Source organism: Melospiza melodia, chromosome 11, assembly GCF_035770615.1.
Source record: "Melospiza melodia melodia isolate bMelMel2 chromosome 11, bMelMel2.pri, whole genome shotgun sequence".
NCBI classification, from domain to species: Eukaryota; Metazoa; Chordata; class Aves; order Passeriformes; family Passerellidae; genus Melospiza; species Melospiza melodia.
This window is the reverse complement of record NC_086204.1, coordinates 22,793,082-22,820,936: the sequence shown is the minus strand read 5'-3', so window position 1 is coordinate 22,820,936 and position 27,855 is coordinate 22,793,082. Positions and strand designations below refer to the sequence as shown.

General features: G+C 57.3%; 1 protein-coding gene across 1 annotated transcript in view; it reads left to right on the top strand.

Moving 5' to 3' along the window:
* The window catches only part of PIK3R3 (phosphoinositide-3-kinase regulatory subunit 3), a 77,805-nt gene that overhangs the window by 6,419 nt on the left and 43,531 nt on the right, over positions 1-27,855 (top strand). The window contains exons 5-7 of the mRNA XM_063166024.1: positions 7,458-7,589; positions 10,391-10,592; positions 10,957-11,042. Of these exons, the coding sequence (XP_063022094.1) occupies positions 7,458-7,589; positions 10,391-10,592; positions 10,957-11,042 (420 nt within the window). The remainder of the gene's footprint in view (positions 1-7,457; positions 7,590-10,390; positions 10,593-10,956; positions 11,043-27,855) is intronic.

Sequence of the window (27,855 nt, the reverse complement as noted above, 5' to 3'; positions counted from 1 at the left end):
GCTTCCCGCGCACCGGGAGCCGAGTCCCGCCGGGCGGGGAAGGAGGGATGCAGGAGAGGAGAGGAGAGCTCGCAGGGATGCTCCTTCCTCACTGCCCGAGCAGGGCTGCGGTGGTGATGGGGGCTGGGGGCACTAACCCCACCACCCCACTCTTCTCCTGTGGATGCTTTTCTTCACAGCCTTGTAGCCCGGGCCATATTTACTGTCTGAGCTCTGGAGGAGGTGCAGGCATCCGAGAGCAATCCCCTGGGCTGCCCTGGGCACTGGTGGTGCCTAGGCTGGGCATGGGCAGCAGTGCCAGCACGAGAAGGATGGTGTGGTTTCCAAGCAGGAGTTATGGGTCCTCTGTTCCTCCCATGCAGCGGGTGCAGCATCCCAGGCAGGTCCAGGGCTCCCCACAGAGCAGCACCACTGCAGTTGCTGCCAAAATCCTGCTCAGCCTTAGGAGATCCTCCCAGCCCCACTGGCTTGGCCAGAGCTTTGGGCACTTGGTATGTCTGTCCAGGTCCGTCCATCTCCCATGGCAGGGCCCAGCACTGGTCAGAGAAATGCCATTGTGGTTTTCAAAACATTTGAAAGTCCTTTAAAAACACCAGCAGCCCTGAGAGATTTGATACTCTCAAGCCCACATCTCCCCAGGGTCTGAAATCTTTAATTAGGCACTGTAGGGGGCTGCCCCTTGTGCTCAGCAACACGGAGCTGGGCAAAGCCAGAGCTCCCCAGAGGGGGAAGGACAAGTCCTACACTTGTTATCTCTCAGCTGAAGGGGCTGATGCTCAGCCATGCCAGAGGGATGCTCTGCAGCAGGATGGGAATGACGTTCCTGCCCGAGTCAAGCATCCCAGCAGACGCCAAGCTTGGCAGCCTGCTCCTATTGCAACCTCCTGCAGAGCACAGAGCCAGGGGTGCTTCCCCAGGACCCTGCTGGAGCCCACTCTGGGCTGGGGAGGGCAGGAGAGCATCTCTGCTTTGTCTCCCATACAAAGGCTATCATTGCATTCAGTGGAGTAGAACAGCCGTGCTGGAACATTGGAGTTTGCTTGCCCTGTGGGTGAGAAGACAGAGTCACATCTCCCTTCCTCCCGTGCTCCTGCTGGTTTTCCCTTCCCCTCCCAGTGTGTCCTCTCTCTGCCAGCAGCCTGCCTGCAAAGGACAAGCTTCATCCTGGGGAATGGGGACAAAGGAGCCAGGGTTGGTGGCTGCTGGAACCAAACCATGTCTGGGCTGGGGGGAAAAGCAGGTGCCCACTGGGGGTTTCAGCTTCCCTGTGAATGCCCAAATCCCACTGGTGTTTGGCAGGGGTGGAAGGAAAACTGCTAGAGAGTGCAAGGGAAGAGGAGCAAGGGCTGGAAAAGTTCAGATGTTGGTTTTCTTACCCCCATGTCTCAATGTGTTGGAGAACTCAGCTTGTTTTCTGCACTAAAAGAGAGTCTGAATTTCCAGTGGGAAGAAAGAGGAGGACCTTGGGACTCAAGGAGCTGTGCAAGTCAGACCCTGGCTGTCCCTAGGAGCCCATGGGCACTCTGTTCCCAGGGCTGGCAGTGCAGGCACAGGTCTGAGTTGTGCTGATTGAACCCTTTCCCCATCCCTGGCCCTCTTAGAGCCCTTACTGTGGGGGATCTTACCTGTGGGCAGTCCCTGAGCTGATCATCAGCCAGGTTTGGGATGCAGGTTTCCCATCCTCATGGCAGCATTGGACAGAGTGGCTCCTCATGGCTCTACAGTCTGAGCTGAGCCTGTCCCCATGCTGGCACTGGTGACACTCTGCAGGTCAGTGGCATCTGACTGCTGTCCAGAGCCTGCGCACCAAAATTGGTATTTCCATCATGGATGCTGCAAGAACAATTAAGAGAGGGGAGGGGGGCATGCAGCATCACTGAACATGAGAATCAGAGTCACATGGTGGCACCAAAAAGGGACTTAAAGAAAAGCTGCAGACTCACAGAGGGCTGGGGGGAGCTCAGCAAAGGCTGGGAGGTGATGAGCCAGCCAGGAGGCCTGCTGCAATGTCAGGGAAAGAGTATGGGCTGAAAAAGAGGAATAAAGCAGAGTTTCACCCTGCTGCCCCCAGCAGTCCCTGCAGTACCTGGGTGGGAGCTGCTTCACGCCCTGGGGTATTTCTGTGGTGTGGGGCCTCACACTGACCCCAAGAGTTTCCAGCTGCCATCACTCCTGCTGTCCCCTGTGTCCCTGGGCTGCTGTCCCCAGCTCAGGGGCTGTTTGGGGTACAGGAAAGGGGCAAATCACCCACTAACTCCACAGTGCTCGGGGATGTGAGGTGTATGAGCCCCTTCAGTGCCCAGACCTGATGTCTTCTCCCCCCAGGCTTGCTCCAGGTTCTGTCCACACCTGGGATGTGGCAGGGAGCCTTCTCACTGCTGCTGCTGGACACTTAGGACGTTCTTTGGGTGGTAGCAGCAGAGCTGTGGGTGGGCTGGTGGGTGCTGGAGCCCTTCGGACCTGAGGGACCCAAGCTGGGGGAGGTTTGGCTGGGGAATGGCTGCAAAGTCCTGTGTGAATGTCCGGGCAGTGCTTTGCCACCCCTTACAGGGAAGGTCTGTGTCCTTACCCCTCCTCCCTGGCGGGGTCGGTGCACAGAGAGCTCACCCCGGGGGTCCGTGGGTGCTCCCTACGGCTCCGGTGGGACCGAGCCCTCCCGGGATGGCTGCGAAGCACCGACCCCAGCACCGAACCCTCCCCCGCGCTTTGGATAACCGCGCTCTGCTCGGGGCTCTGGCGCGCAGCTGCAGACGCTGTAAACACACACGGAGACCCTTCCCCAGATACAAGCGCAGCAATGGGAAGCGGCTCCGCTGTTGTCAGGGCCGGCAGCAGCGGCGGGGCTGCCGGGGAAGGCGGCGGCAGAGCGCGGCCGATTGGAGCCGGTGTCTCCGGGCGTGCCGGGCGCGCTGCCGGCCCTGCGCGCTCCCTGCGCTCTGCCTGGAGACACGCTCACGTGCCCGGGAATTAGGTCAGCTCTCGGTGGGGATTAGCGACACACCGTGGGTCCCGGGGCTGCGCCGGGGCTGCCAGGAGCTGCTGCTAGGCAGAAAGGGTCGGGGAGCGAGGAGCGGCTTGGGGGGCTCACGCCGCTGCCCCTGTCACCACGGTGTGGATGCGCAGGGAGGGAGCGCATCCCCAACTTCATCCCTGGGATGCCACAGGGCATCGGAGGCCCCCAAGGGCTCTGGTTTCCCCTGGGCAAGCTCATTCCACCAGGATGACTTTTCTCCCGAGCGTGAGGCGCCCCGGTGCCTGCGGCACTGCTTTTTATTTATACCTGCAGTGGAAATAAACCCCGTGTCGTCAGAGCCTGGCGAGAGGCATGAGCTCATCTCTTATATTTGGTGGTGATGAAAGAAGGGTAAATAAACGGCAGCAGCAGAGACATCCCTGCCAGACCCATCAGGGAGAACTGGGGGTGAGTTTTTGCCATCCCCTCCCATAGCAGCTGGGAAAACTGAGGAAGGGGATTGCCTTAGGGAAGGTGAGGTGGGGGAAGGCAGGCTCAGCGGGCACCCTCAAACGGGATCCCAGCACCCCCACCCTGTCTGAGTGCAAGCCAAGGGTATGGTGGGGTGAAGCCCAGCTGGGAGAGTGTTTGGAGCTGGCAGGAGCTCCTGTGCATGGGCAGGGGGTGTCCTGGCAGCTGCCAAGTCCCAGCACAAGGTACCAGCAGGCTGGCTGGGAGATGCTACAATGATGCTGAGTCGAAGCTGGGAAATATTCCCTGATTTGGTGCACAGTTTCCCAGTAAACCCTCACTGTGGGATGCCCAGGAGCTCGAGTGCCTGCTCAGCATCCGTGCAGATGGGAACGTACAGCCCCCACAACTGGACAGCAAGGACATCTCTCTAGCACCCAGGGACAGCTAAAACTAAAAGGTCTGCCAGGGGTAGGGAAACTCCCAGGTCGGTATTTCAGTCAGCCCCAGGGTGGTTTGGGCGCCCCTCTGTCACAGGGACCACACACCTGAGAGCATCTCACTGCAGCAGCGCTCGGTGGCCAAGGCCCAGCTCAGCCTGCTGGAGTCTCTCCCATCCAGGGAGGGGGGCCCTGGGTGCTGGGGACCCTGTCACCCACGAGCTGCTCAGGGCTCAGGGCTCTGGGAGCAGCGTCACCTGTGGCCACATGCAGGGGACAGCTGGTTATCAGGATCTGCTCAAGCCTCTCCTTCAGAACAGCCCCCACCTCCCCCACAGCCCTGTGGCCAAACATCCTCCTCGTTTATCGAAACTCAGCCTTACTCACGCCTCCCCGGCCGGCTGCAGCTGCGGGAGAGCTCCTGGATTTCCTGCCCAGCCTGACTCAGCCCACAGCTCCTGCACCTTTCTGCCTCCGCTGGGATGTGGGGTCTGGAATGCCACTAGGAGGAGGCTGGAAGTCCTTCCCCCTGGGCCAGTGGTCATCCCACAGTCCCTGTCCCCAGTCCAAAATTTATTCCTGCTTTTCACCCCTCCATGGGCAAGGCATGCTGGCCGCTGGTCCCCAGATGCTTGCTCTGCCAGCAGGCCAGCAAGCAGGTTATGTGTTGGAGGGGGTTGGTATGGGGTCGAGGTTGGGGTTTTGGGGTGTTTTCCTTCTATTTATGGCAGGCAGATGGAATCCCTCCGTCATTCCTCCATCATTCCCCTGGGGAAAGGATGGGAACATCTGGAGAGCAGCAGGAGAGCATTGACTCATCCTGCAGCTTCATTAACTTCTTATAGCTGGTTATCATTTCCCTCAGATAAGAAGAGAGCAGCATCCGTGGGGTCAGGCCGGTGGTAATTGTCTGGGAAGGCTGCGGGGTTAACCCTTCCGCCGCTGCCGGCTGAGCCTCCCCGAGCTGCCGGGACGGCTGGGGGACAGCTCGGAGCATCCCCGTTGTGCTCTCAGCCTGATGGGGAGCCCAGCTCAGCAGGGCAGCCTCTGGAGCAGGAGGAGAACTCCTCCTGGGGCAGGAGGATGCCACTGCATTTCCAGGAGGACGGGGACAGCAGGCTAATGGCTACTTCTAGTGCAGTGCCACGGAGAACGGTGCTGTCAGCAATCAGTCTCTGTCAGCGCCGTGTGAACTCCCCTGCTCTCCCCATCGCGCCTCTCTCCGGGTGCAAAGATGTTTTTTGAATCTCGCTTTGAAACCGGCTGAGGCTTCCCTTTGAACACCCCCCCAGGCTCATGCCTAACGAGGCAAACAAGCTAATTAGGCCACGGTGGAGCCCGGGGCTGATCGCCTGGGGCCAGCGCCCGGCAGGGCCCCTTTCCTGCGCAGGAACAGCTTGTGGCTGCTCTCCTCAATCCGTGCCAGCATCCTTAAGGCGTGTGACAGGTCCCTGCAGAAACCCTCGTGGCAGGTGGGCTTTGGGGTTTGCTCGGTGCATTCCAGTGATGGGAAAAGCTCTCTGCAGTGCAATGAGACCCTGGGACCCCCAGCAGCATCCCTGGGGTTTAGCCATGCACTGTGAGTGTTCAGCCAAAACCAGGTGTTGGAGCATCTTGTGGGATCCATGACCCCACTCTCCTCCACCTGCCCAGCTCGAGACAACCTGCCAGCTCACAGCTCCGGGAGAACTGCTACCTAACATGGGTACCTGGCTGTCATGCCCTCACAAACCTGTCAGAAATAACCCTTCTGGCCAGCCAAGGAGGGCCAGAAGTGTGGCTGGGAGATGGAAGCATGAACACGGACCAGAATGGGGCCAGGGTGCAGCTGGCACAGCCCTGCCCACCTCGAGGATGCCAAGGGGAGATGCTGTGACTTCCTGGGGTGCCAGAAGGGCAGCACCCCGTTTGCCCTGGCTGACATTTGGCCACGCTGGATGGCTCATGGTGGCATCTGTCCCGGCTGTCCCCAGGCTGCCCCGGGACACAGCTCCCAGCTGCTGACAGTGAGGTAGCGTCTCCAATGGCTGGGTTAAAGGCTCCCCTTCGGGCATTGGCCAATCTGTTTGCTCTCCGTCTGGGAGCCAAATGGAAGGCCCTGGCCATAAGGGACCCACTGCAGCTTGGTGTTCCCACGCAGGCAGGCAGGCTCCCAGGCTGCCTGCTGCACAGCAGGGACACTCCAGCCAGAGGAGATCAAGGTCAAGGTGCTCAAAAACAGCTTTTCCCAGCTGCTCCCCATCCCAGCCCTGCTGAATGTGTGCCTCTAAAGCCTTGTCCTAGGAAAGAGGGTTGCTCCCCTCTTTTGGGTTTATTGCCCCAGAAGGAAGCACAGCTGGAGTGGTTGGAGGCTCACAACATTTTCTGCTGGAAGATGCTGGGCTGGGAGGTGGAGCATCTTCCAAAATGGCTCCAATTTCAGTGAAGGTGCATTGAGGGGGTAAAGATCCAGTGAGCAGAGTGAAGGGGGCTCAGAACCTGCTCTGAGCAAGCCCACACTCTTCTCTGTCATTCCTGGCCATTTGGGGCCTGACACAGCATCTTTAAGAAAATTACAAATTTCATTTTCTTTTTTTTTAAATTAAACATTTCAGACCATCTCAAATATGTTCATTTTTTAAATTATTCCCATCCTCCTGTACCCCTCACCCTCCAAATTCTCCAAGAAGAAGAATTTCAAAACATTGCATTTGGGTCCAGCTTGAACCAAAGCCAGATTTTGAAACCTTCAGATCTTTGCAAAAGGCACCATCACCCTCCAGACAGCCACCACCCAGCCCAGCCAGGATGGGAGACCTCCAAGACAAACACATGAGGCAATACCAAAGGATGCTGAAAGGCTTCTTCCCCCTGGACCAGGGTGAAGCAATGTATGTCCCTGTGCTGGCCTGGCCTGGGGCTCAGACAGACACATCCCACCCCCTGACTCCTGACAGGCCATGGGACATTTCTGCTCCCAGCACTGTCCCTGTCCTGATCCCAGGAGCCCTGAGCCCCTGAGCCCAGGCTGTGTGGCCTCATGTGCTTTCCCCATTCCTGGAGCATCCTTCACCACCTCCCCAGGGCAGCACCTTTCAGGCCTGGGAGAAGCGATGCCAATTGGGGCACATTCACACCATTTTGGGATTACTGGGGTCACAGGGGCCTTTAGCAATTTGAATTGTCTGGGAACCATAACCCCATTCCATGGATGCCTTCTCCAAGCAGGTCCTGCTGGGCTGGGGTTGGCACATGGCACCTGGCCCTGAAAACTGGAAGGTTCCTGGGGCGGTTGCTCAGTTCTTCCCATGGGTCCTATCCTGCAGTGGGACCCCAGTGGGATGGTGAGGCTCCCTGTCCCATGCACAGTTTACTCAGAGCAGAGATGCCTCCTCGTGCTCTCCTTGGGCACGTGGAACTCGGGGTCAGTGGAAATTGGGACAGGAATATTTGCTGGGTGAGTGGTGGCAGTAAAATCATGCACGGCCCCACTGGGGAGAGGGGGGCATGGGCACAGAAATCAGCCCCCATGTCTGCACAGGGACGAAGAGCTCAGAGTTCTGTGCCAGGGGGAAGAACCATGGGCTCAGGGCTCCCTGTGTCTCTCTCCCCAGATGCCTCAGCTGTGGACATGGACCTGTATGAGGCCCAGACACTGGCAGATGCCCTCAAGTGGTACCTCCAGGAGCTCCCCACACCCCTCATCCCTCCAGCTCTCTACAGTGACCTGGTCCACATGGCTCAAGGTAAGCACACACGGGCTGCCCCCACACCTGGGACCTCTGTGGGGCTGGAGAAACTTTGGGAAGCCTCTAAAAAGGCTTCCCAGCATCTCCAGGGTGGCTCTGACCCCATCCCCTGCCCAGTGCTGTACTAAAGGCAGATTTTACAAAGGGCCATTGGGAACATCACCTGTGCTGGAGCAGCACAGCATCATTTGGGAGATGCTCTAGGAAAGAAGGGACATCCAGGGGGCTGCTCTGCCCCCACCCCAGCGTGGTCTTCTCCCTCTGCAGTGCCTGGAGGAGGAGGTGCTGCCTGCCAGGACGGGCAGCTGCCAAGGCTGGGTGATGCTGGCCCCAGAAGAAAGAGTTATTATAATATTTTGGCTCTGCTGCCTGGGAATTTTTTCCTGTAATCTCATTAACTCCTGGCTTTATATGGGCACAAAAAATTCTCAGCTTTTTCAACTTAGTGCCATTAGGAAGTGCCTTTAGATCCCTGCAAGGTTTTGAGGCTCTGTGCAAATGCAGGAGACCATCAAGGTTTTGGTTTTATTTGATTTCTTTTCAAATAAACAGAGCAGGGCTCATACCCAGGTCAGCAGAGCCCATGGCCCATCCCAACAGTGAGGCCAGACCAAAACCCATCTCAAGTGAGTCCCCACAGAGCCACTCACCCCCTCCCAGCCTGAGGGCCCGTGGGCATCACCAGGCACACAGGAAACCCTTGCCCACTGTGTTCAACAGGACCTGAACCTCTTAATGCTCATGAAACCAGGATTTCTTCCCCTTCCACAGCAGCCCTCATCTCACTGCCAGTTGCTGTAGTACCCTCCATCCCTGAGCATCACCTCCCCATCCTAAGCCAGATTAGTGCTTGGGCAGATCATATTCCTGGCTGCCTTAAGAGGCACTAAAAGATCACCAGTACCCAGACCAGTGTGGCCTTTCCTACCATATCCTGATGGGAAAAGGCCATGGGCTCTTTGTGGCCTCCATCGAGGCAGAAGGGACGCAGGGAGAAGGTGAGGGATAACTCCCACCCCATCCTCCCTGCCCTGTGCTGAGACACAGAGCCAGAAGAAATACCCCTGGGGCTGGTGGCACAGAGAAGCTGCCTTCCCCTCACCCGTCAGAGGAGAAATCAAAGGCTGCCTCCCTTCCAAGGATAAAAACGCAATTAGGAAGCAATTAGCTGGGTTGCCTCGTTAAGCAACTTCAAAGGGAAGCGCCTTTCCCTGCAGCCTGTGCTGCAGCGGGCTCTGCTCCTGGCACAACAGGGGCAGGAGGAGGAGGGGGCAGCACGGTGCAGAAACCAATGGGAAGAGGATTTCTCTGGGGCTTAAAAGAAAAAATTAAAATGTAAGTCTTTGAGGAGACGGTGCTGGGTTCTGGCAGCCTGCCCTGCAAGGCTCCTCTGCCCTGCTTGAGGCTGAGAGCTGGGAGAGCATCAAGATGACCACCTTCAAAAGGAAGGGAAAAACATCCTCAAATTCCCCCTTTGGCCGTGAGACTTCTCCTGCAGGATCCTCTAGGTGCAAAAAGGTGCAAAAAAAGCAGAATTACGGCAGGGAAGGCCCTGGAGCGAAGCTAAACATCCCTCAGGAGCAGCTTGTTGGATACAAGGACTCACCAAGACCCCATCACAAACACGGCTGGGGTGCAGACCCGCTTTGGAGGGGATCCCAGACCCCTGGCCCTCCAGCTCTGGTGCACCCTGGCTCCAAGGATGGATGTCAGGAGCTGGCTGCTCACTGGCCAAGCCTCAGTCCTGGTGCAAAGAGCCGCGGGGAGCTGAGTCAGCCCCCGGCCAGGCCGGGCTTTGAAGGCAGCTGGGAGCAGCCCAGCCCTGGGGACCTCCCTGTCTCCAGCAGATAAAAGGGCTGGGACAAGGCAGGGATGGAGGATGGCTGGAGAGTGGCTGTTTCCTGTGCCTGGGGCAGCATCGCAGTCCCAGGGCGCTGAGCTCACAGCTCACAAGACCAGGGAGCCCCGGCCAAATCTGCCAGAGGGCACTGGGGACATGGTGGGGGCTGTGGGCTGTGGGCTGCTCAGGGCACCCGTGACAGTGGTTTTGGCAGCAAGTGGTTTTGGTTTTTGTTCTGTGATGTGCAATGCCATTGTCTGATTTTATCCATGTGGGCAATTCCACTATCATTGGAAGCAGCTGCACCCCTGTCAGCTCTCCCTGCGCTGTGTTTCATGGGGAGTGAGACCATGATGCAGAGGGCTGCAGGAGCCTCACTGCAGCCCCACCTGCAGCCCAAGTGCACATTATTTTTAATTCCTAAAACCCCTTTTCCCTCCCAGCTCACTGTTTGTGCAGTGGAGGGCTGAGCCTTTAAATTCAGCAGATCTTCAAGCTGGTGCCCTTTTTCCCACCTCTGCCTTTACTATGGCTTTGCTCTGCACCATGGAATATTCTCCATTTGAGCAGCACTGAGGGATTTTGAGGTGCAGCCCTCTGAGCTCCCTCCCTGGATGTGCTGACAGGGGGAATGTGCCAAAGGCACCTGACAGCCTGATCTGGGGTGGTGTGACTGGGTAAACATGGCAGACAAACCCCAAAAAGAAGTGGCCAAGACCCCGAAGAAATAATCTCTGCAGGCCCTGGGATATCCACAAGTCCCATAGCCTGTCTGGGAAGGGATGGGGCTGTAAAAAAATAGTGTTGGGAGAGGTTGAGGTCAGGTTTTTTTGGGTCTCTAGGAGGAGCAAAGAACTACCACAGCTCATGCCCTGTGTGCTGGTAGGTGCTGAGCTCCCATGAGCGGCACGGGGATGCCCCTAACTTCCCAACTAACCATTTTTTTTTCCTGCTACAGAGACCCCAGGCCTGGAGGAGTGTGGCCAGCGAGCCAGAGCCCTGCTGGCCCCCCCAGCCCTGCCCCAGCCCCAGGCACTGCTCCTGCGCCAGCTCGCCCGCCACTTCTGCCACCTGTGCCAGGGCGGCCACCGCAGCCGCCTCTCGCCCCGGCTCCTCGGGGAGCTCTTCGGGGAGCTGCTGCTGCGCCCTGGGGCCGCCAGGTGAGGTGCCCTGCCATGCACGGGACAGGGAGGGTGACAGGAGGGTGCCCATGGACAGGCTGCTCCCAGCCAAGCTGGTTCTGCTGTATGACAGCCCACCAGTGCCCCAGGCACAGCGTTCTCCAAAGGGGGAGGCCAGATGTGGAAGCTGCCATTGCAGCTGTGGTGCTCAGACATCACACCCGTTCCCAAAGTGAGCAGGCACGATGCACACACTGGGATTCACAGCATTGCCTTGGTCCCACAGCAATGCCTCAGTCCCACAGCAGACCCACTGGGGTAGCTGCTTGCTGTTCCAGGGAGCTGGGGGCCTCCAGGGAGGTGGAACTGCTGGTTCCTCACACCCCTCTCCTTCTCCTCTCAGCACCGAGGCAGGCCCTGAGCTCCGTGCAAGGATCCTCGAGTCCTTCATCATGGCCAGCGAGGTGGCAGAGCTGCCAGCAGCTCCTGGTAAGAGACATCTGGCTGGTGGTGGAGGGGGGACAGCGGGGTTGGCATTCAGAGCAGTGACAGCAGCAAGCCACGGGGCAGTTTCAGTGATGGGGAGGTGCTTCTGTCCCTGTGGCAGTGCCCAGGCCATGCTGGCTTCCTGCCCCGTTTCCCTCTCTCCTTTCTCCTCACAGACACTGATCTGGGGCCATTTCTTGCAGCCCCTCAGAAGGTTTGCAGATGTTTTCTAGCTTCATGTCTCTGTCATTGCTCTCTGATACCCGGGTTTGTGATGCAAACAACTTCTGGTCCCCACCTTGTGGGCTCGGTATGAGCTGGGGGCTCTTGGTGGGGGGCTCATGTGCAGCATGTTTCAGAGAGCAGGGATCTGGGTATAATCTGGGAGGAAAAAAATAGCAGCATGACCATAAAATGGCAGGATGGTACTTGCTACAGGATCCAATCAGGGTTTATGATTTTTGACTCACATTTAGTCCCCATGTGTGCAGAATCACTCTGCATCCACTGCTGCTCCCCCACAGGGCATCTCCAGGGTGGGGATGAGGACAGACTCTTGCCCCCACCTCTCCATGCATGGGCAGCAGTCAGGAGAGTGGCTTTTTCTGCAGATGTTAGTGATCCTCACCCCCAGGGCTGCATCCTGCCCCTTTCATTGCCAACACCAGTGTTTGTCTCCAGCACCTCCTCACTCTTTTGCTCTGCTGCCGCCTTCTCTTGCTGTGTCATTCTTGCTGAGTGGCAGCTGTGATCCCATCACTGTCCAAAATTAAAGCCCACGCTCCCTGTGCCCTCTGCAGCACCCCAAGGATGGGGGCAACTGGTCCATCCAAGTAGGGATGTACATGGGAGGGAGCACAAACCTCAGACCTGGAGGACCAGAGAGACCCATTATTGTGGGATCCCATCTCCAGGCTGTCACTGAGACCCATCTCTTCCCCCACACTGAGTGCCTGGATGCCTGAGAGGCACAATTGCTTCCAGCCCTCCTGCTTGGAGATATGTTGGCGCTGGCCTCAGTGAATCCTGTTGGTCTGTGATGTCTCTGGGTCCTTGTCACCACCCTGCCTCCCTGGGGGATGGCCAGGCCAGGCTGGATTACGACGCTTAATATTCCTCATAAATCAGCCCTTTCAGACCTGTCATCTCATTTATTGCTCTCCCCCAAGCTCACACCCATGAGTTTGTCAGGATGCATCTGTCTCTTCCACCTGCTGATCCAGCTGATGGGCAGCTGCAGCCCAGCAGTCCCTGGGGTCACTGCTGCCGTCCCTAGACTTTGTAATGTCATCTGTGTCACCACCCCAAACTGAAGAGAGGGGTTGAGCAGGATCTTGAGGTCCTCATCACCTTTCTGAGTCAAAATCTCCCCTGTGGCCATCCCACAAGTGTGGGGCAGGACACAGGACACCTGGACTCACTGTGGGACTTCAGGCAAGTCCTGCCACCCCCCCTCTCTTTGTACCTAAAAGCGAGGATATTATTACTTGGCTGTCATCACATTAGGATGTTGGGAAGCTTAATTAAATGCCTGCAAAGCGATTTTGAGAGCTGTGGATGAAAGGGGCTATATATAAAGTGCAAAGAATTATTATTAGCGGTGCGGTCCAGGTCCTGCTCCTGCTGCCATCAGCCTGGCCCCGCTCCCCTGCATCCCGGCACCGGGATTATTTCTGTGTGTGTGTGGAGTTGTGGTTTTATAATTATACATGTAAAATAGCTATAAATACCCTGCAATAACACGGGTGTGTGTGCCTAGCACAGGAATAGGAGTCGGTAGCTGACATAAGGAAACTGTGGTGTGACCTCATTCTGACTCATGTAAATATACCTCATGTGAGGGGGCAGCTGGGGGGCTTGGGGCTGCTGGGGGCTGCAGGGACAGTGGCCTCCTTGGCATGGAGAGGTCTGGGGAGAGATCTGAAGCTCTCTGCTGATTCCAGTGAGGCTCCTGCAGGGCCAGGATCCTTCCTCTCCCATGTGTCCTGGGACTGATGGGGGAGCTTTTGAGTCTTGGATGTTAAAATCTTAAAGAATAAAAATATGAATTATGGAATTTGGTTCCTGGAGGGGCTTCTCTGGGTGAACTTGCTGTTGTTGGGTTTGCAGCATCTGTTCTTCCAGGCGCTGCTCCTGGGGGTCTCTTTAGCTGCCCGTTTTATGAGCTGCAAAGGAGAAAATGGGTTTGTGATGGCTCCTGAAAGCTATTCCTAGGATGCAGCGCTGGGGTCATGCTGGAGGCACTGGTTTGCATAGGGCCCTGCTCTGGTTTGCATAGGGCAAAGCCACAGATCCGTAGGGAAGCTGCCACAGAGCCTGGGGACAAGTGACTGGCACCTCGCTGTGCCCTCCAGTGAGTCCCCAGCACTGGGCAGACACCCCAGGGGGACATTTCTCAGCCCCATGGAGAGCATAGAGAGCTCACAGCAGGATCCCAGTGTCTGGGAATGACTGTTTCCCGAGCAGGGTGAGGGGGCAGGGGAAGGCAAAGGGAAGGAGTGATGCAAATACCAGCTCAGCTGAAGGAAGATGACTTCATCTCCTTTTCCTCTCCTGGTGCTATTTATAGTCACTTTAATTTACTCCCCTTTGCTTTATTATCTCTCCAACAAGCCGTTAGCCCTCAGACAGCAGGATGCCTTTACTCACCATGCAGCCAAAAGTTCTGAAAAAAAACCTCAACCCACCACCAAAAAAACCAGAAAGCGGGGGCAGGAGGCAGAGCAAGGCAGCAGAGCACTTGGGCAGGAGCATCACTGTCCTGTGACGTAGCTTTCTGGAAAAAAACAGAGGACTTTTGGCTGCTTTTGGAGAAAGGAATGACAAGTGGGCAAGGAAGATGTCCCCTACCTCCTTCAGAGCAGTGGCTGGAGGGGTCAGGACCCATGGTGCTCGGTCCTCACCCGACCTGGGCCACTGTTTTGCTGGACCCTGCTGAGGCAGACACCCCCTGCTTTCCCCCAGGAGCCCAGCCCTGCACTGCTTCACGTGGGGCAGTGGTATCATGCCAGGATATGGGGATCAGCACCACCCAAGTGCCTTGAAAACATCTTCCCCTTGGCAGCCCTGAGCTATGGGGAAACTGAGGAATAGCCTCCCCATGGAATCACCCTTCCAGTGGCTTCAAAATCCAGTCCCTGGGAAGGCTGGTGCCCAGGTGCCCAGCCCCAGCTCTGTGGCACCCCATCCCCAGTGCTCAGCAGGGGTGCAGGGGTGGCAGTGGTGGGTGACAATCCCGTGAACATCCTATGATGTGACACTCTGGGCACTTCCCAGCCCAAGCCCCAGCAGGCACCTCTGGGACAGCATCAATGCTGAGCAGGACTGCCGTGTTAAGCCAAATTAGAAGGATCTGGCTTTGAAGTTTTTAATTAACTTTCTCCCTGTTTGCTTTCTTCTGGATCCCAGGGAAAAGCCCAGCCTCCCTGCTCTCCCCAGCTGATGTGGCACGGGGGAGGTTGCAGACTTAGATGTGCAGGGGGTCAGGAGGGAGCAGGAGGCATTGCATGTAATCCAGCACGGAGGGTGCAGCTGGGGGCTGTGTCCAGGTGCTGCCCTGCCTCCCCAGGAGCATCCCTGCACAACCATGAGCATCCTCCCACCTGGCTTGGCACATGGGCCACAGGGAACCTCAATTTTTCATTACCCCTTGGTGTTTCATCCCCTCAGAGCTGCTGGTGTGGATTAAAAATAGCCGTGAGAAAACCCAACCAAAACCCTGGGTGGAGAGCAGCATGAAGAAGCCATGGCTGAGTGGTCCCCTGTGCCAAAACACCTCGTTCTGCCTCCCCAAATCTGCAAATAATACAGAGAAAACAAATTAACGCTGGGGAAGGGGAGGAAAAAGAGCCAGAGCCGAGCTAGCAACATGAGGTAGAGAAAGTAGCTAAAAATAACAGATCCCTGAAGGCATGGGGAGGAACATGACGGGGATCCACACTCCTGCCATCCCAAAAGGCAGCCTTGTGCCTTCCCAGCTGCTCCTCATAACGCAGCCCTGCCCAGTGAATCCAGAGAGGGAGAAGCCTCCGGGAAGGGCGGCAGCGGGGAGGTGCAGAGCTGTGCCATGGAGCCAGGAGCGATGCTCCCACCTTCAGCAGAGCAGGGGGGTCCCCCAAGCACTGAGGGTGCCCAGCTGGGAGGGAGCTGCAGCCTGACCCACTTGCAGGCAGCCGGCGGGCAGTGGGATGCTGCTGGGAGACCCCAGGGGTGCTGCCTCCGGGCTAATTTTAGCCTGTGTTCAATTAATCATGGAGCGGGAGGGGATCGCAGCAAGCCCAGCCTTTGCCAGTGCCTCCCCTTTCCACCCCGTGTGCTGCTGCAGGGATTGGAGGAGCAGGGGCCAGGTACTCTCTGATCCTGTGGGTTTGGCTGAGGAACTGAGAGAGACCCTGTGCCACAGTCCTCTTCCTCCAGTCAGCTTTAAGAGGTGGAGCAGCCCTGGGAAGGATGTTATCTCCTCATGCCTCAGTTTCCCCGCTGTGGCTGGCATTGGTGACCTTTGCTGTGGAATTTCTCGGGTTGCCTGTACAGCTCTGAGCAGGCATTTTCCTGGCATGTCAGAGCTCTGGAATGCCTCCCTGGGATGGAGGGCAGTGACCCCCAGCAAAGGATGTCTCAGCCAGCCCAGACCTCTGCTGCATACCCTAAAGGCAACCCCTTTCCTGGGACTCACCAGCTCTGGTGTGTAAAACTGTGTGAGGCAGGAACAGGAGACAGGCAGCTTTCCCAGAACAAAGGAGAGAGCCTGGCAATGCTTTTGGGGCATGAGAGCCCTGTGGTCCTGCTCTCCCCACAGCTCAGCTCCACTGGTCCCCATGTCAAAAGCACAGCACGGTCCAGCCCTCCCCCATGACAGAGGGAATGGCTCCTGACGGAAACAGGGCTCGGCTGGGATTGAAACCCTTTTCCTGCCTGCACTGCATGGCCAGAGCTGATAAGGCCTGGATAACCCCCAGCATTGTGTGTTCTGCCGGCCCATGACCCGCCAGCGTGAGAGGAAACGCTGCTGCTCGGCCAGCCAGGATCCAGGGGGAGACTGTGTGCTGGTGGTGGGGTGCTGGAGTGCCCTGCTGTCTGGCCAGCCTGCTCTCCCTTTGGCCAGTGTATGAAGTTTTGGGATGGTTCTGTCAGATTGGTGCCAGCCCAGGTTGCTGTGTCAGTGCACAGAGAGCTGACTGGCCCTCAGCTGTATGGTCATGAAAAAAGCTGCCAGCATGAAAAACCTGGGGGTTCAGGGAGATTGTCTGGCATGGGCAGGGTCTGGCCCTTGGGATTTGCAATTCATCCTCTTGGGATGGAGCTTTGAACCTGGGACACCTCTGCCTGTCCCAGAGGGCAGCTCCCAGAGGCCAGGCTGGCTGAGCAGAACCTCACCAACTCAGAGGGAGCCAGCAGCTTTGCTGTCCCACAGTGGTGAGGGCTGGCTCGCTCCCTGTGCCGGCTGCTGGCCAAGCCAGACTGCGGGAATGTGTGTGCCAGTGCACGTGTCCTCCCGGCTCCTGCCCTCAGACACTGTCTGCGCTGGCGTCACCCTTTCTGCCGCAGCCTCTGCCTAAACACCACGGGCAGCTTCACAAAAGAAGATGAGGAGGGTGACAAAGCGCTGGCCACGCCACCAGCCACAGCCAATTGTCCAGCTTGGCACCAAAGCCAGGAGCATCTTCGACTGTGCAGTGGCATTTCCATCCCCTGCTTCCTGCCTGGCAGCACATCCCCCCTGCTGCCCTTTTGGCCAGGAGATGCCAGAAAAGGGCAATGCTTCCCATGGGGAATTTCATGCTAGAGTAGGGAAGCCGATCCCACTGTGATACCCCCAGCACCCCTGGACCCTGCCTACCTCTGTTCCAAAGGGGTGGGAGGAGGCAGGCTACCCAGCACAGACACACGAGCAGCTCTGGGGAAAGGCAGGATTTGTGCTTCCAGGAGGGAAAACGAGTCACAGGGGGATGACAGGGCTGTGCCAGCAGCGAGTGCGGGACTGGGGTAAGTGGTGGCTGTCGGCTGCCATCCGGGAGGTCAGGCAGAAATGCTCTTACAGGCCTTGCCTGGCTTTAAAATCTATTAACGTCATTTTGCTGTTGGAGCTGAGAGCCGTACAGGCAGCACAAACGTTCGGGCACGGCTCAGATCAGAGCAGGATTTCAATTACAGTAATCAAAGGTGACACAGATAAGAAACCCCTGGTCTATGGAGCCACGACAGCTGTCCTCTGGCTCCAACCAGCACCCATCCAGAGCAGCTCCATCAAAATCACTGAAGTGGTGCTAGGGTAAAATTGGATTGGAATCCATTTTCATCTGCCGTGGTGGAAAATGCTTTCCCTGCACTCCTTGGGGAGGAAAACCACCTTCTCAGGGACAGCAAGGGAGGAAGGTGTCAGGCATGGAGGAGGGGACAATGTCCCCGGGAACAGCACTGACGGCTGCTTTTGGATGATGGAGATAGCAGAAGGAACAGCTAGGATACTGGAGCATCAAGGCTCTGCCTGCTGCCTTCCCCTCTCCATTTCAGCCTGGCCCCACAGTAACTGTCATGGGTGAGGCAGGGATGTGCTCAGCTCAGTGTCAGGCTCCCTGGAGGGATGGCCATCCCTCTGAGCCCCATCCGTGGCCAGAGCATCCCAGAATGTGCTGCAGGATGGACCCCCAGCCAAAGAAAATCTGGGGAGAAGGTTGGGAGGTTGGAGGAGAAGAATCCAAGGGGCAGGAGCTGGCACTCTTCTCTCATCCTTGTAAAAGGCAAGGTGATGCACAGGGAAAGCTGCCTCCTGCTCCTGCCTCTGCCACCACTTGCATGTGGTGAATCGTCCCCATTGCTTTTTGTGACTTTTTGCAAATCTTCTGAATGGCAGCAGGGCATCCCTACCTCTGACTCCCTCACCCCTTTGGGTTTCCAGTCCAAGGAGTCACTGGTGCCCACTGCCACGGCCTAATGGGACCCTGTTTGCAGCCAAGCCATGGGGGCATCCCTGGGTCCATGCACACAAGGGGTCCTTTCTGCCCCTGCCCCAGCACAGCAGGATCCGGCCAAAAACACAGCACCTCTTTCTGTGCCCCTGGCCGCGCTCCAGCCTGGCCAGGTGTCAACGGCCCGGCCGCAGCGTGTCCCCCCCCACGGCGCTCCGCCGGGAGCAGGAGCCCTCTCCCAAACACTGGAGGTTTGTTCGGGGTGGCGGGGCTGAATGGTGGGTCTGTGTGGCCGGGAATGCCGGGGCGGGGAGGGAATTTGAGCCGCTTGTTTCATCTGTTTACCTGGAAGTGGAAATGGTGGCCAGGCCCAGCTGCCGCAGCGGCGGCGCTTTCATGCCAGCGCTAACGGGATGGGGAGTGCCGTGCTGCCCCCGACACCGTGCAGCCTGCAGCATGACAGCCGTGGGGACACAGCAGGGACTTGGCAGGGCTCCCCTCCCTCCATGTGCCTGCACAGTGCTGAGCCCTCCTGCCCGCTGCAGTGGAGAGCCGGAGCCTGGGGAGGGATGTGGGGATAACCCCGAGCCATCACAGGGGTGGGTGATACTGCAGGTCATCCTTTGTCCTGCAGCATCACGATGTCCCAGGGCTCTACAGAGTCCCCCTGCATGTGTCCCCATGCCAGCTGGGTCCCCATCCTGGCTGTGTTCCTCATACTGTTGGCCATCTCCATCCTGGCTGCACCAGGATAGCTCTCTGTACCAGCTGTAGTGTCCCACACTGGCTGTGGACACCTGTACCAGCTCTGTCCCCATGTGGGTTGTCCATCCCTGCACCAGCAGTGTCCCCATGGGAGCCACTTAGCAGCTCTGGGAGAGAGGGGCCACCCATGAAAGCGCCGGGTTTTGTCCTTGCGGGAGGCAGGACTGACAGCCACAGACAGGCTGCTGGAGAGAGAAAGGGGATGATAGCATCTTCCAGTCAGAGCCTGGATGCACGGGGATTAATGCAGCTGGCTCGCCTTCCCCAGGATTCAGGTTGCCTTATCTGTGTCTATCTGTTCTTACCCAGGCACTGCTAGAGCTGCTCCGATGTGCACAGCTAATCCCACAGGCTGGCAGATAGGGCAGGGACTGCTGCTTCCACCCACTCCCTGCCCATGCCTGCAGGGCCAGGGGCACAGAGCCGGGCTGTGACCTGTCCTGGCACAGGCCAGCTGATGCTGGGGATAACCAGAGGCACAGGGCAGAGGTGCAGGAGTTTGGTGGTCTCAGTGTGGCAGTTGTATGTGCAGATTTGTGAGGCAGGCTTTGCTTCTGATCCTGATGTTGAGGCCGCATCCCCTCCCGGTTCTCCCAGCAAAGCTGTGTCTGCTCAGTTCATCTCTGTTCATCTTTCAACTCAAAAAAGTTACTGCCCCATGGGACTGTCTCTGGGAACTTGTGGCTGTTCTTTGGTTAAGTAGATTTCTCTGTCTTTTGGATACTTCTGGCATTTGGGGAGGGTTGAAGGTGGTGAAGGGGCTGGGGTACCCACCAAGGCTGGCACCTCACTGAGCAGCCTGGCACTGTGTCATGATGCTCAGGAGACAGGGAGCAAGGGCTAGATCATTTCACCTCACACCACACAGATGTGACTGAAGCATCCCTGGCTCTTCCCAAGTATCTGGAGGACCCATAAGCCCTGACTGCCCAATCCTGGTGCCATCCAGGAGTGTGTCTTCCCTCTGGCTCCTGGCACTTCTTTCTCCATTCTGTGTTGGCTCCTCATACCCTGGGGCAGGAGGAACATCCGAGGCTGTGCTTTGGCACCATCCCAAATTTCCGACCTGGCGCACACAGTGCCATGGTAACACTTTATTTTTTCAGCTGCTTCCCTATTTTCTTTGCAATTGGGCGCTCTCACTGGGTGATGGTGACCACAGGGGCCATTTGGGCAGGGTTCAGCATGCTGCTGAGCAAGCAGCTTGTAGTGTCGTGCCTCATGGTGGCCTGTCCTGCCATGTGCCCCACACCTCGCAGAGCTCTGACCCTCCCTGGCCACAGCATGGAGGGAAAAACATCACCTGGGCTTGGGGGTGACTGCTCAGCTCTGCACACCCCAAAGTTGCCCTGGGACCTCAAAGCTACCCATTTCCCATGGGCTGTACAGCTCCATGTACCATAGACATGGACTCTGCAGACTAATGTCCCCAAGGTCACCAATGCCACCAGAGTTCTGCATCTGTGGCAAAATGGCACTGAGCATGGTGAAGTGGGTGCCCAGCATGGCTGGCACTGCTCTTGCTTCCACGACAGTCCTTCCTGTGTTCCCAGCCTGTGGCTCCTCCAGAGCATCTTTCCTGTAACCTCCTGACCCTGCTACAGTGGGGTTTAAAGCTATAAGGAAGGTGGCCTGGAGAAGGCTTTGTAAAATTCCAGTGGGGAACCACGGGAAAGGAAACTATGCCAGGGGGAGAATGGGATCAGGAGAGCACAAGCCCCCAGGACCCTTTGTGAACAGGGATTGGAGGACAGTGACAGGAGTTTGGTAATGAAAAAAGCACAAGCAAGAGCTGGCCCTGGCCAAACAGCCTCCCTGGGCAGTTTCAGTAGCAGTAACAACCACTGAGTGGCTGCACATGTCTGAAGGAAGCTCTGCTCTGCAGCTTCTGACAGCTGCTTCTGCAAGACCCTTGAATTGAACATTAGGGGTGCTTCAGAAGGAGAAGCGTGAGTGTTTTGGCGACCAGAACAATTCAAGAGATCCTAGACAAATTCACAAGTCATCAGTCTTGACAGGAATCTGATTTTTTCAGCAAGAAAGACAAAAGCCTTTGTCCAAGTTGTTCCCACCTAGCTTTTAGTGGGATTAGAACTGCAGTGTCCTGTGCTGGCAGGCATCCCCCAGGCCAAGCACAAGCAGCCCCTGAAATCACTTTGTGCAGGCCTCGGAGTCCATCTCAGCATCCTGGCGCTCGCTGCTGCCATCACTTCCAATTTAGACCTGCTCATGGCAGAGACCAATATAGAAGCACTCTGCAGGATGGCACTTTCCCTCCCCAGGGAGCCAGTGCTGGCACTTTGCTCTTGCTGCTCACCAGCTCCAAGGAAGGCTGAGGAGCTTGAATTACATTTTTCCAAGAAAGGTGGATTTGGTTTGCAGAAATGTAAGGACTGGGGAACAGTTGTTCTGCTCTGTTGAGCCTTTCTGCCATCTGGAACAGCTTTTGGTTTCCTTCTGGATACCTCTTCCATGAGATGGCAGGACAGGGAGAGGGGCAATGGCATCACATCCTTCCCCAGGACCCCAGGGAAAGGATGAGGAGATGGAGTCAGGGGACACATGGGTCTGTCCCTGTGTGCCTTCTTCACAGGGGTGGGTGAAAGTCATCCCAGGCAAATGGAGAGCTGATTTAGGGAAGGGCTTGGAACAGACCTCACTGTGGAAGGTTGTGGAAACCCCCAGTCAGGCTATCCATGGCATGTGCCCACTCTGCCCATCCCCTTGGCAGGGTGGTGGCCATGAGATCCTGCAGCCACTGCTTCTCACTCTGCATTTTCCAGCCCAGGGGCAGAGAAAGCCTCATTGTCTCCATCTTCTCTCTTTTCCTCCTGGGGACAAACATAAAAGCAAAGTCACCACATCAGGGCTAGATTACTCAGGGACTGAAGAGGGAAGAGCACGTCCAGGGCAGTGGGCACTGCTAACCCCAGCCCCCTGGGTGAGGTTTCTAATGTCTAGTAAGGGGTTGGTGCTCCTGCAGCTTTATCCTCAGTAAAGCCATAAAAAATGTCTCCCATTCCTCCAGTTGCCTGTTCCTACAGAAACTGGGGCAGAACTGGGTCTCTTGGGCATGGTCCTCCCCACAGTTGGAAAACACCCCACAGAGCTCTTCCAGGGGCTGGACACCAGCTCCCATCAGCCCTGCATGGCTCTGAGCCACTCATGTCCATGCCACATATTGGTGTCCTCTGGTCCCTCCCAGCTGCTCTGTGCCAAACACTTCCTGTGTGGTGGATTTGATTTGGTGTCTCCGAGGCTGACACTCAGCTCAGGACCACGCTGCCACTGCCCAGGCAGCCTGTGCTGCCCTCAGCATCCAGTGCTTGAAACCACAACCTCATGGTGAGCATCCTCCCTGGAGAGGCTGCTCTCTGCAATTAATCCAGGCATGGTTTATGCTAACGACTCTCCCCACTTTAAATTATAAATGGCCCTTGGCATGTGTGCACACAAACACATGTGTGTGTGCAGAGATCCTTTAAGGCCATCATTAGCTGTAATTAGCAGGATCTGTCACTCATCTTTGGCAGTTAACGATGAGCCCTGAGTCAGAGGAATCCAGCGGCAGATAAAATAAACACGATTTCAAACAGTTTGGAAATAACAAGCCCTCATTAATCAGACAAGCCCCAAAGGGAAGTGCTTGGAAAAGTGGCAGCTTCTTTGCCGTTGCTGAGAGTGGGGCTGGGTGGGCTCTAGGACAGCCCCTGTGCTCCCCAAACCCCCCTCCAGTGGGAATGGGAGGCAGGATATTCTCTCTTGGCTGACTTCATTGAGGACTGAGGTGTCAGAGCCAGTCAGCTTGAGCAAAAACCTGAAAACTGGCAAAACCTACCCAAAAGGGCTCCTGCATGGCCCCTCTGTGGGTGAAGGCAGCTGAGGCACGGCCTGGCCCCGAGGTGCAGGTGGGGATGATGGTGGTGCAGGGCTCAGCTCGGGGCAGAGATGAAGCAGCTCTGGAGCAGCACGTCCCACAGCCATCACTCACCCCAAGAGCTTACAGGCTGTGTGGAGGGAGCATCCCCAGGATCCAGCAGCACTGAGGAGAGAGGATTTGGGGAAGGGGCTGGTACAAGGGATGTTTCCTAGGGAGCAGGGGGACAAGGGGAGACTTCTAGCTGTCACAGCTGCAGCTAAATAACAGCAAATAGGAGGGGAATGGGACACATGAGGCTGGTTTATATTACAAAGGAGCAGTCCATCATGGGGTATTTAAAATAATCCGCTTAGATGCACAGTAGCAGATTTGGAGCGCTAAGGGAATTGAAGGCGCTGTGGCTTTGCAAGACTGGATCAGATCTAGTTAAGATGCCACTTAGGACAGTACATCCCGATCCTGCCTCACTGCCCCAGGGGACAGGCACACAGCATCTGCAGCCCCTGCAAGGCCAGTCCCACTCTGCCAGGGACACACCCAAGGTGACACTGGCCACATCAGGACGGGTGACAATGTCCTGTGGCAGCTCCCTGGGGCTGGCAGCAGGTTTGGGCAGCACAGGACACGGTCTGGACTAGGCACAGGACAGGGGATTCCCATGAGGGGCCAAGCCTTTGGAGTGGTGGAGGTGGTGCTTGGGTTCAGGGGCACCTTCATGCTGAAGCCAGGTGTCTGGTAGAGAGCTGGGACAGGGGATGCTATGAGAGAGCTGCACCCACACTGCCAGGGGTGGGAACATCCTCTAAGGGTATCCATGTGGCATTTCCTGCTCAGCTGGGGCGGGGGACAGGGACCTAGTGTGGTAGGCTGGGCCCAGGTGCTTCAGGGGAAGAGCTGGGGCTGGGACTGCTCTGCCTCTGCACGGCCTTGCAAACCCCCAGCATGGCCGGTGGCTACAGAGGAGGGTGGCTTCTATTGCCACAAGCTAAGGGGTCCTCTGCTGGGGTCTGGGCTCACTTTGGGGTCTGTGTGGGCAGGAACATGGGCTGTCTGAGCACCCCTGGCATCCTCGCTCTGCTCCTCTGAGCCAGGCTGAAAGCTCAGCCCCAGGGAAGCCAACTTATCCTGAGAGAGGGATTTCATCCCAGAGACTTCATTACAGGCAGATACTCCCCCAGAAGAGTACCCTTCCAAGGGCAGATGGTTTCCACCTTGGCCAGGCTCAAGGGGTTCAGGCTGCAGTGGCCCTGCAGAGCCAGAGCAGCAGCAGCCAGAAGTGACCCTGTCACCGGGCTGCTCCTCACACTGCCCATCCCTTTGCTCCCAGGGAGGGCAGGGCCCAGGAATATGCCCACAAAATCTGAGGCTGCATGTCAGACCAGGCCACAGGGCTGCCTGCACCTCTTCTTGTCCTCACCCCGTGCCCTCTGTCCCCCTCCGACCCCACTAGAGGGCTGTGCTCAACATGAGGGCTCACTCTGGCAGGTTTAAACACTGTCCCCAGCTCCCCTAAGCATTAATCCAAGGGAGGATTAAGGTTACCAAGCTCCTGGAGCCACCCAGCTCTCACATCTCCCACAGCGGACCCCTCTGTCCTGGCCCCAGAGAGGGCACAGGGCTCTGCTGTCTCCCTGGGACTGGGTGCTGTCCCCCTGAGCCCCCAAGCTCTCCTCCATCAGCAGGCACCTCACTGGGGTTGTGCAGCACCTGCTCACCTCTGCAAATTGGGGACCAGAGATCATCTCTGGGGCTTTGGGGGTTTCCAAGCCTCTGTGACCAACTTCCCCCTGCTCCCTGCAAGGTCTGGGGTGGGTTTTGGGATGGGCATGAGCTTCTCCCCCCTCTTGTCCCCTGTCCCCCAGGTGCTGTGCTCAGGGTCAGCTCTGGGTTCGTGACAACTAGTTTAAATGCATGGAAAATACCTTAATCCTGGTAAGACCCTGATCCCTGCCTGCTCATGCTTCCCATGAAAGCCCCCCACTTCAGCCATAATCCCCTGGAAGAGGTCATCTGTGCACCCTCCATTTGTGGGAGCAAGGGACTCTCTCCAGGGCACCCACAAACTCCTGGGGGTGGCATGCAGGGTCCTGGCTAGTACTGCCCAGGGAGTCCTGTCACCTGCAGGGAACAGCAGGGATACAGATGCTTCTGCCACATGGCCAGTGGCTCCTGCCACCCTCTTGTGCCCCCTTAGGGCCACCAGCTCCAGAAGTTTTCAGAGAGAACCAAGTAAGTGTAAATTATTTTTACATGGTTATGATCATTTTTCATTTCTGTTCTGAGTTGCTGTATCCTCCACAATGACCAGAACTCCCAGCCTCCCAGTCCCTATCCCCTTACAATTCCTGCCCCGTCCCATCCAGAGGGCTCCCCAGGGCATGGGATTGGAGGGACCCCTGGTTTAGGGGGAGAAAGAGGGCTCTGGTTCTGCCTCCAGTCCCATTTCCCCAGCATCAGGAGCTTCTGCTGCCTTTACCTGCCCTGACCTGTGGCCCCACGAGCTGTAATCCCCCTCCTGCTGCACCCGCAGGATCAGAGGCTGCCAGTGTCCAACCCATCCCAGAGAAAGGAGGGCACTGGGGGTTGGCAATAAATCCTAATGATATCCTGGGGAGAAGGGTAGAACAACAGGTTCTCACCACTCCCTTGCGTGGCAATAGGAAAAGCCTGTGTTTGCAGAATTGCCTGTTGTATTTATCAGAAGCAAGGACAATGCTGGGATAGAGGCTGAGCTGAGCTTTTAACCAGCCAGATTACACTTAGCAGGAGCATTTACCTCTGCCTCTAATCCGCCTGCCACAAAGACTTGCTAACTCCTTCCCGGATTTAACTGGAAGGCTTCAAATCTTCCTGCAGAGGAGAGAGTTAAGCCCGAGCGGGTGCTGGAGGGCTGCGAGGGTCAGGGTCACAGCTCCTCCTCAGACACATCAGGTTTGGGCCCGACATTTAAGTTCCAGACTCAGTTTTTTTTCTGGCAACAGGCCCTGCAGTCAGGACAGGCAGGGGATGGGAAGGTGCCAGGAGCCATTCAGTCCTTGGGAGCACAAAATCAGAGCCTATGCAGAGAAAAGATTTGGACATTCTTTGGCAAAAATCACTGCTGCTTAAACACAGAGCAGAGGAAAAAGCTCTGGAGGAGTCACCTGGTTGGAACAGTCCCTTGTTTTTAGCTGGATTTCTTGTCAGAACAGAAAATATCTGTAGCCAGTGCTGGGTGGCTGGGGAAGGTTGGGATGGCTGCTGTAGGATATGATCATGCTCCCAACACCAAGTGTCACCTGACACATGGCCAGTGTCCCCTGACTCCCCCATCCCACCCTGGAGCAGCCACATTCTCCACTGCCTGCACAGGGCCAGGCCCATCGACCCTCAGAGCCCAGGACACCTATGGCACCAGCCCTCATGCCACAGAGATCTGTGCCAAGCAGAATCCCTCCCTTGAAGGGCATTCCCTCGCAGGGTGCTTTGCATCCATGCCAAGATGGTGAGAGACAAACCCCCTGGTCCTTGGCCCTGCAGCACATCTCTGTGGCACCCCCAGCAGTGACCCCAACACTGCTGGGACTGTGGTGCCTCAAAAGGGGATTTTGGTGCAAGGCTTTGGGGCAAGAGGACAGGGATGTGGCACATGCTGATGTCACTGAGCTGGCTGGCACTGGGCAGCACACGGCTCTGTAGGGGACCCACCAGCAAAGATGGTGTGAGTGGGAGAGCAGCCAGGAGAAGGGCTGGAGCTCTGTGCCTGGCTCCACACAGCCTGGGCTGCCCACCCTGGGCCTCGCCACACACCCTGGCACTAAGCCTCGCATGCCAGGGTCACAGCCTGAGCTGCTCAGACAGCAGAGCCAGGGATGAAATCTCCCCTGGCTTCTGGGAAGCCGGCAGTGTCGGAAATTTCCCTCCCAGCACTGCTGCGCGGGAGGGGACAGCGGGTCCCCTCGGCCAGGCCTTGCATGGTGTCCCGCCATCCGGCAGCACCCCTCGGGCCGCCGGCACACAGGGCCAGGATGACACGATGGCAGCCATCCCGCTGCCACCGCCCCGCCAGCGGCTCCCTCACAAAGGCCGGAAGCCGGGCGCAGCCGGGGGGTTTCCCGGCTCGGCCGTGGCCCCAGGTGCCCCAGGGATGATCTGGCTGCCAGCCAGCGGCACCCAGCCCGGCCTGAGTCCCTTGCAGTGCCGCTTATAGGGGGCCTCTGCACAGTCAGGAACTCCCTGCGTTCGTCCAGCTGCCCCAGTGCTGCAGCAGGGGAATCATACAGGGGGCTCCATCCACAGCATCATCCCCTCCTTACACAGAAAGCACCGGCAAGACAAAATGCAGCTCGTGTGTTCCCAAAGGAGGCTCTGGGGTCTGCGGGGCTGAGGGTGCTGTGCCGGGGCAGGGCTGCAGAGCCCCCCCGCTCCCCTCCTCCAGCCTGCTGGGCAAGGGGCCAGCTTGGCTTCCGCAGCCCTTTCTGCAGGCTGGGCTGGTATGTTCACCACAAGCTACGGACGGACGGCCTGGCTGCCGCTTACAGTAAATGTGAGCGAGCTGTTTTGGGCAGTCCCGCAGGCAGCGAACCGGCCGTGTCCTCCCGGCACCGGCGCCTGCCGCAGGCGTCTCCTGTTCCTAGCGCTCCCCTTGGCTTTCCCAGCAGTGCCCCGCCGCTGTCACACCCCGGCACCAGCGCACAGCCACTGTCCCGGGGCTCCCCCGCCTTCCTGGTAACAGTGTCTGGGGGAGGGGAGAAGCATCGCCATCACCCCCCTGCTTTGGTTCCAGGTGCACAGGAAAGCTGGTGAGGAAGGATACTGGAACACACAAAATGCTGCCCAACCACCCTCTGCTGCTGCTTTCTCCCATCAATGCCTTCTGGCCATCAGTTCCGATCTCCAGCAGACGGACTGGGGGATTTTTCTGCTTGCTTGGGACAGTGTGAAGCCTTTGTCCCTGTGGCGGCCAGCAGATGAACCTGAAGCACCATTTTCTTTAGGGCTTAAGTGGGATTTATGGGGAAGATGCCTGCTCCAGCCCTCTTCACAGATGGGTAACTTCAACCACTGGGAAAAGGCAAGATTTGGCTTAACCAACAGTTTCCCTGAGCCCTCAGGAGCATATGTTGCATTTCCTTATCCACAAATATTTTCTTCCTACCACCACTTTAAGTGAAAATCATGAGGGGTGCATGTCACCTGAGACTGTGAGGCTTGGGGCTGCAATAACTGTTCCACACTTTGCTCCACATCTGTACCCCAAGTCCAGAGGAAGGTGAGGTACACA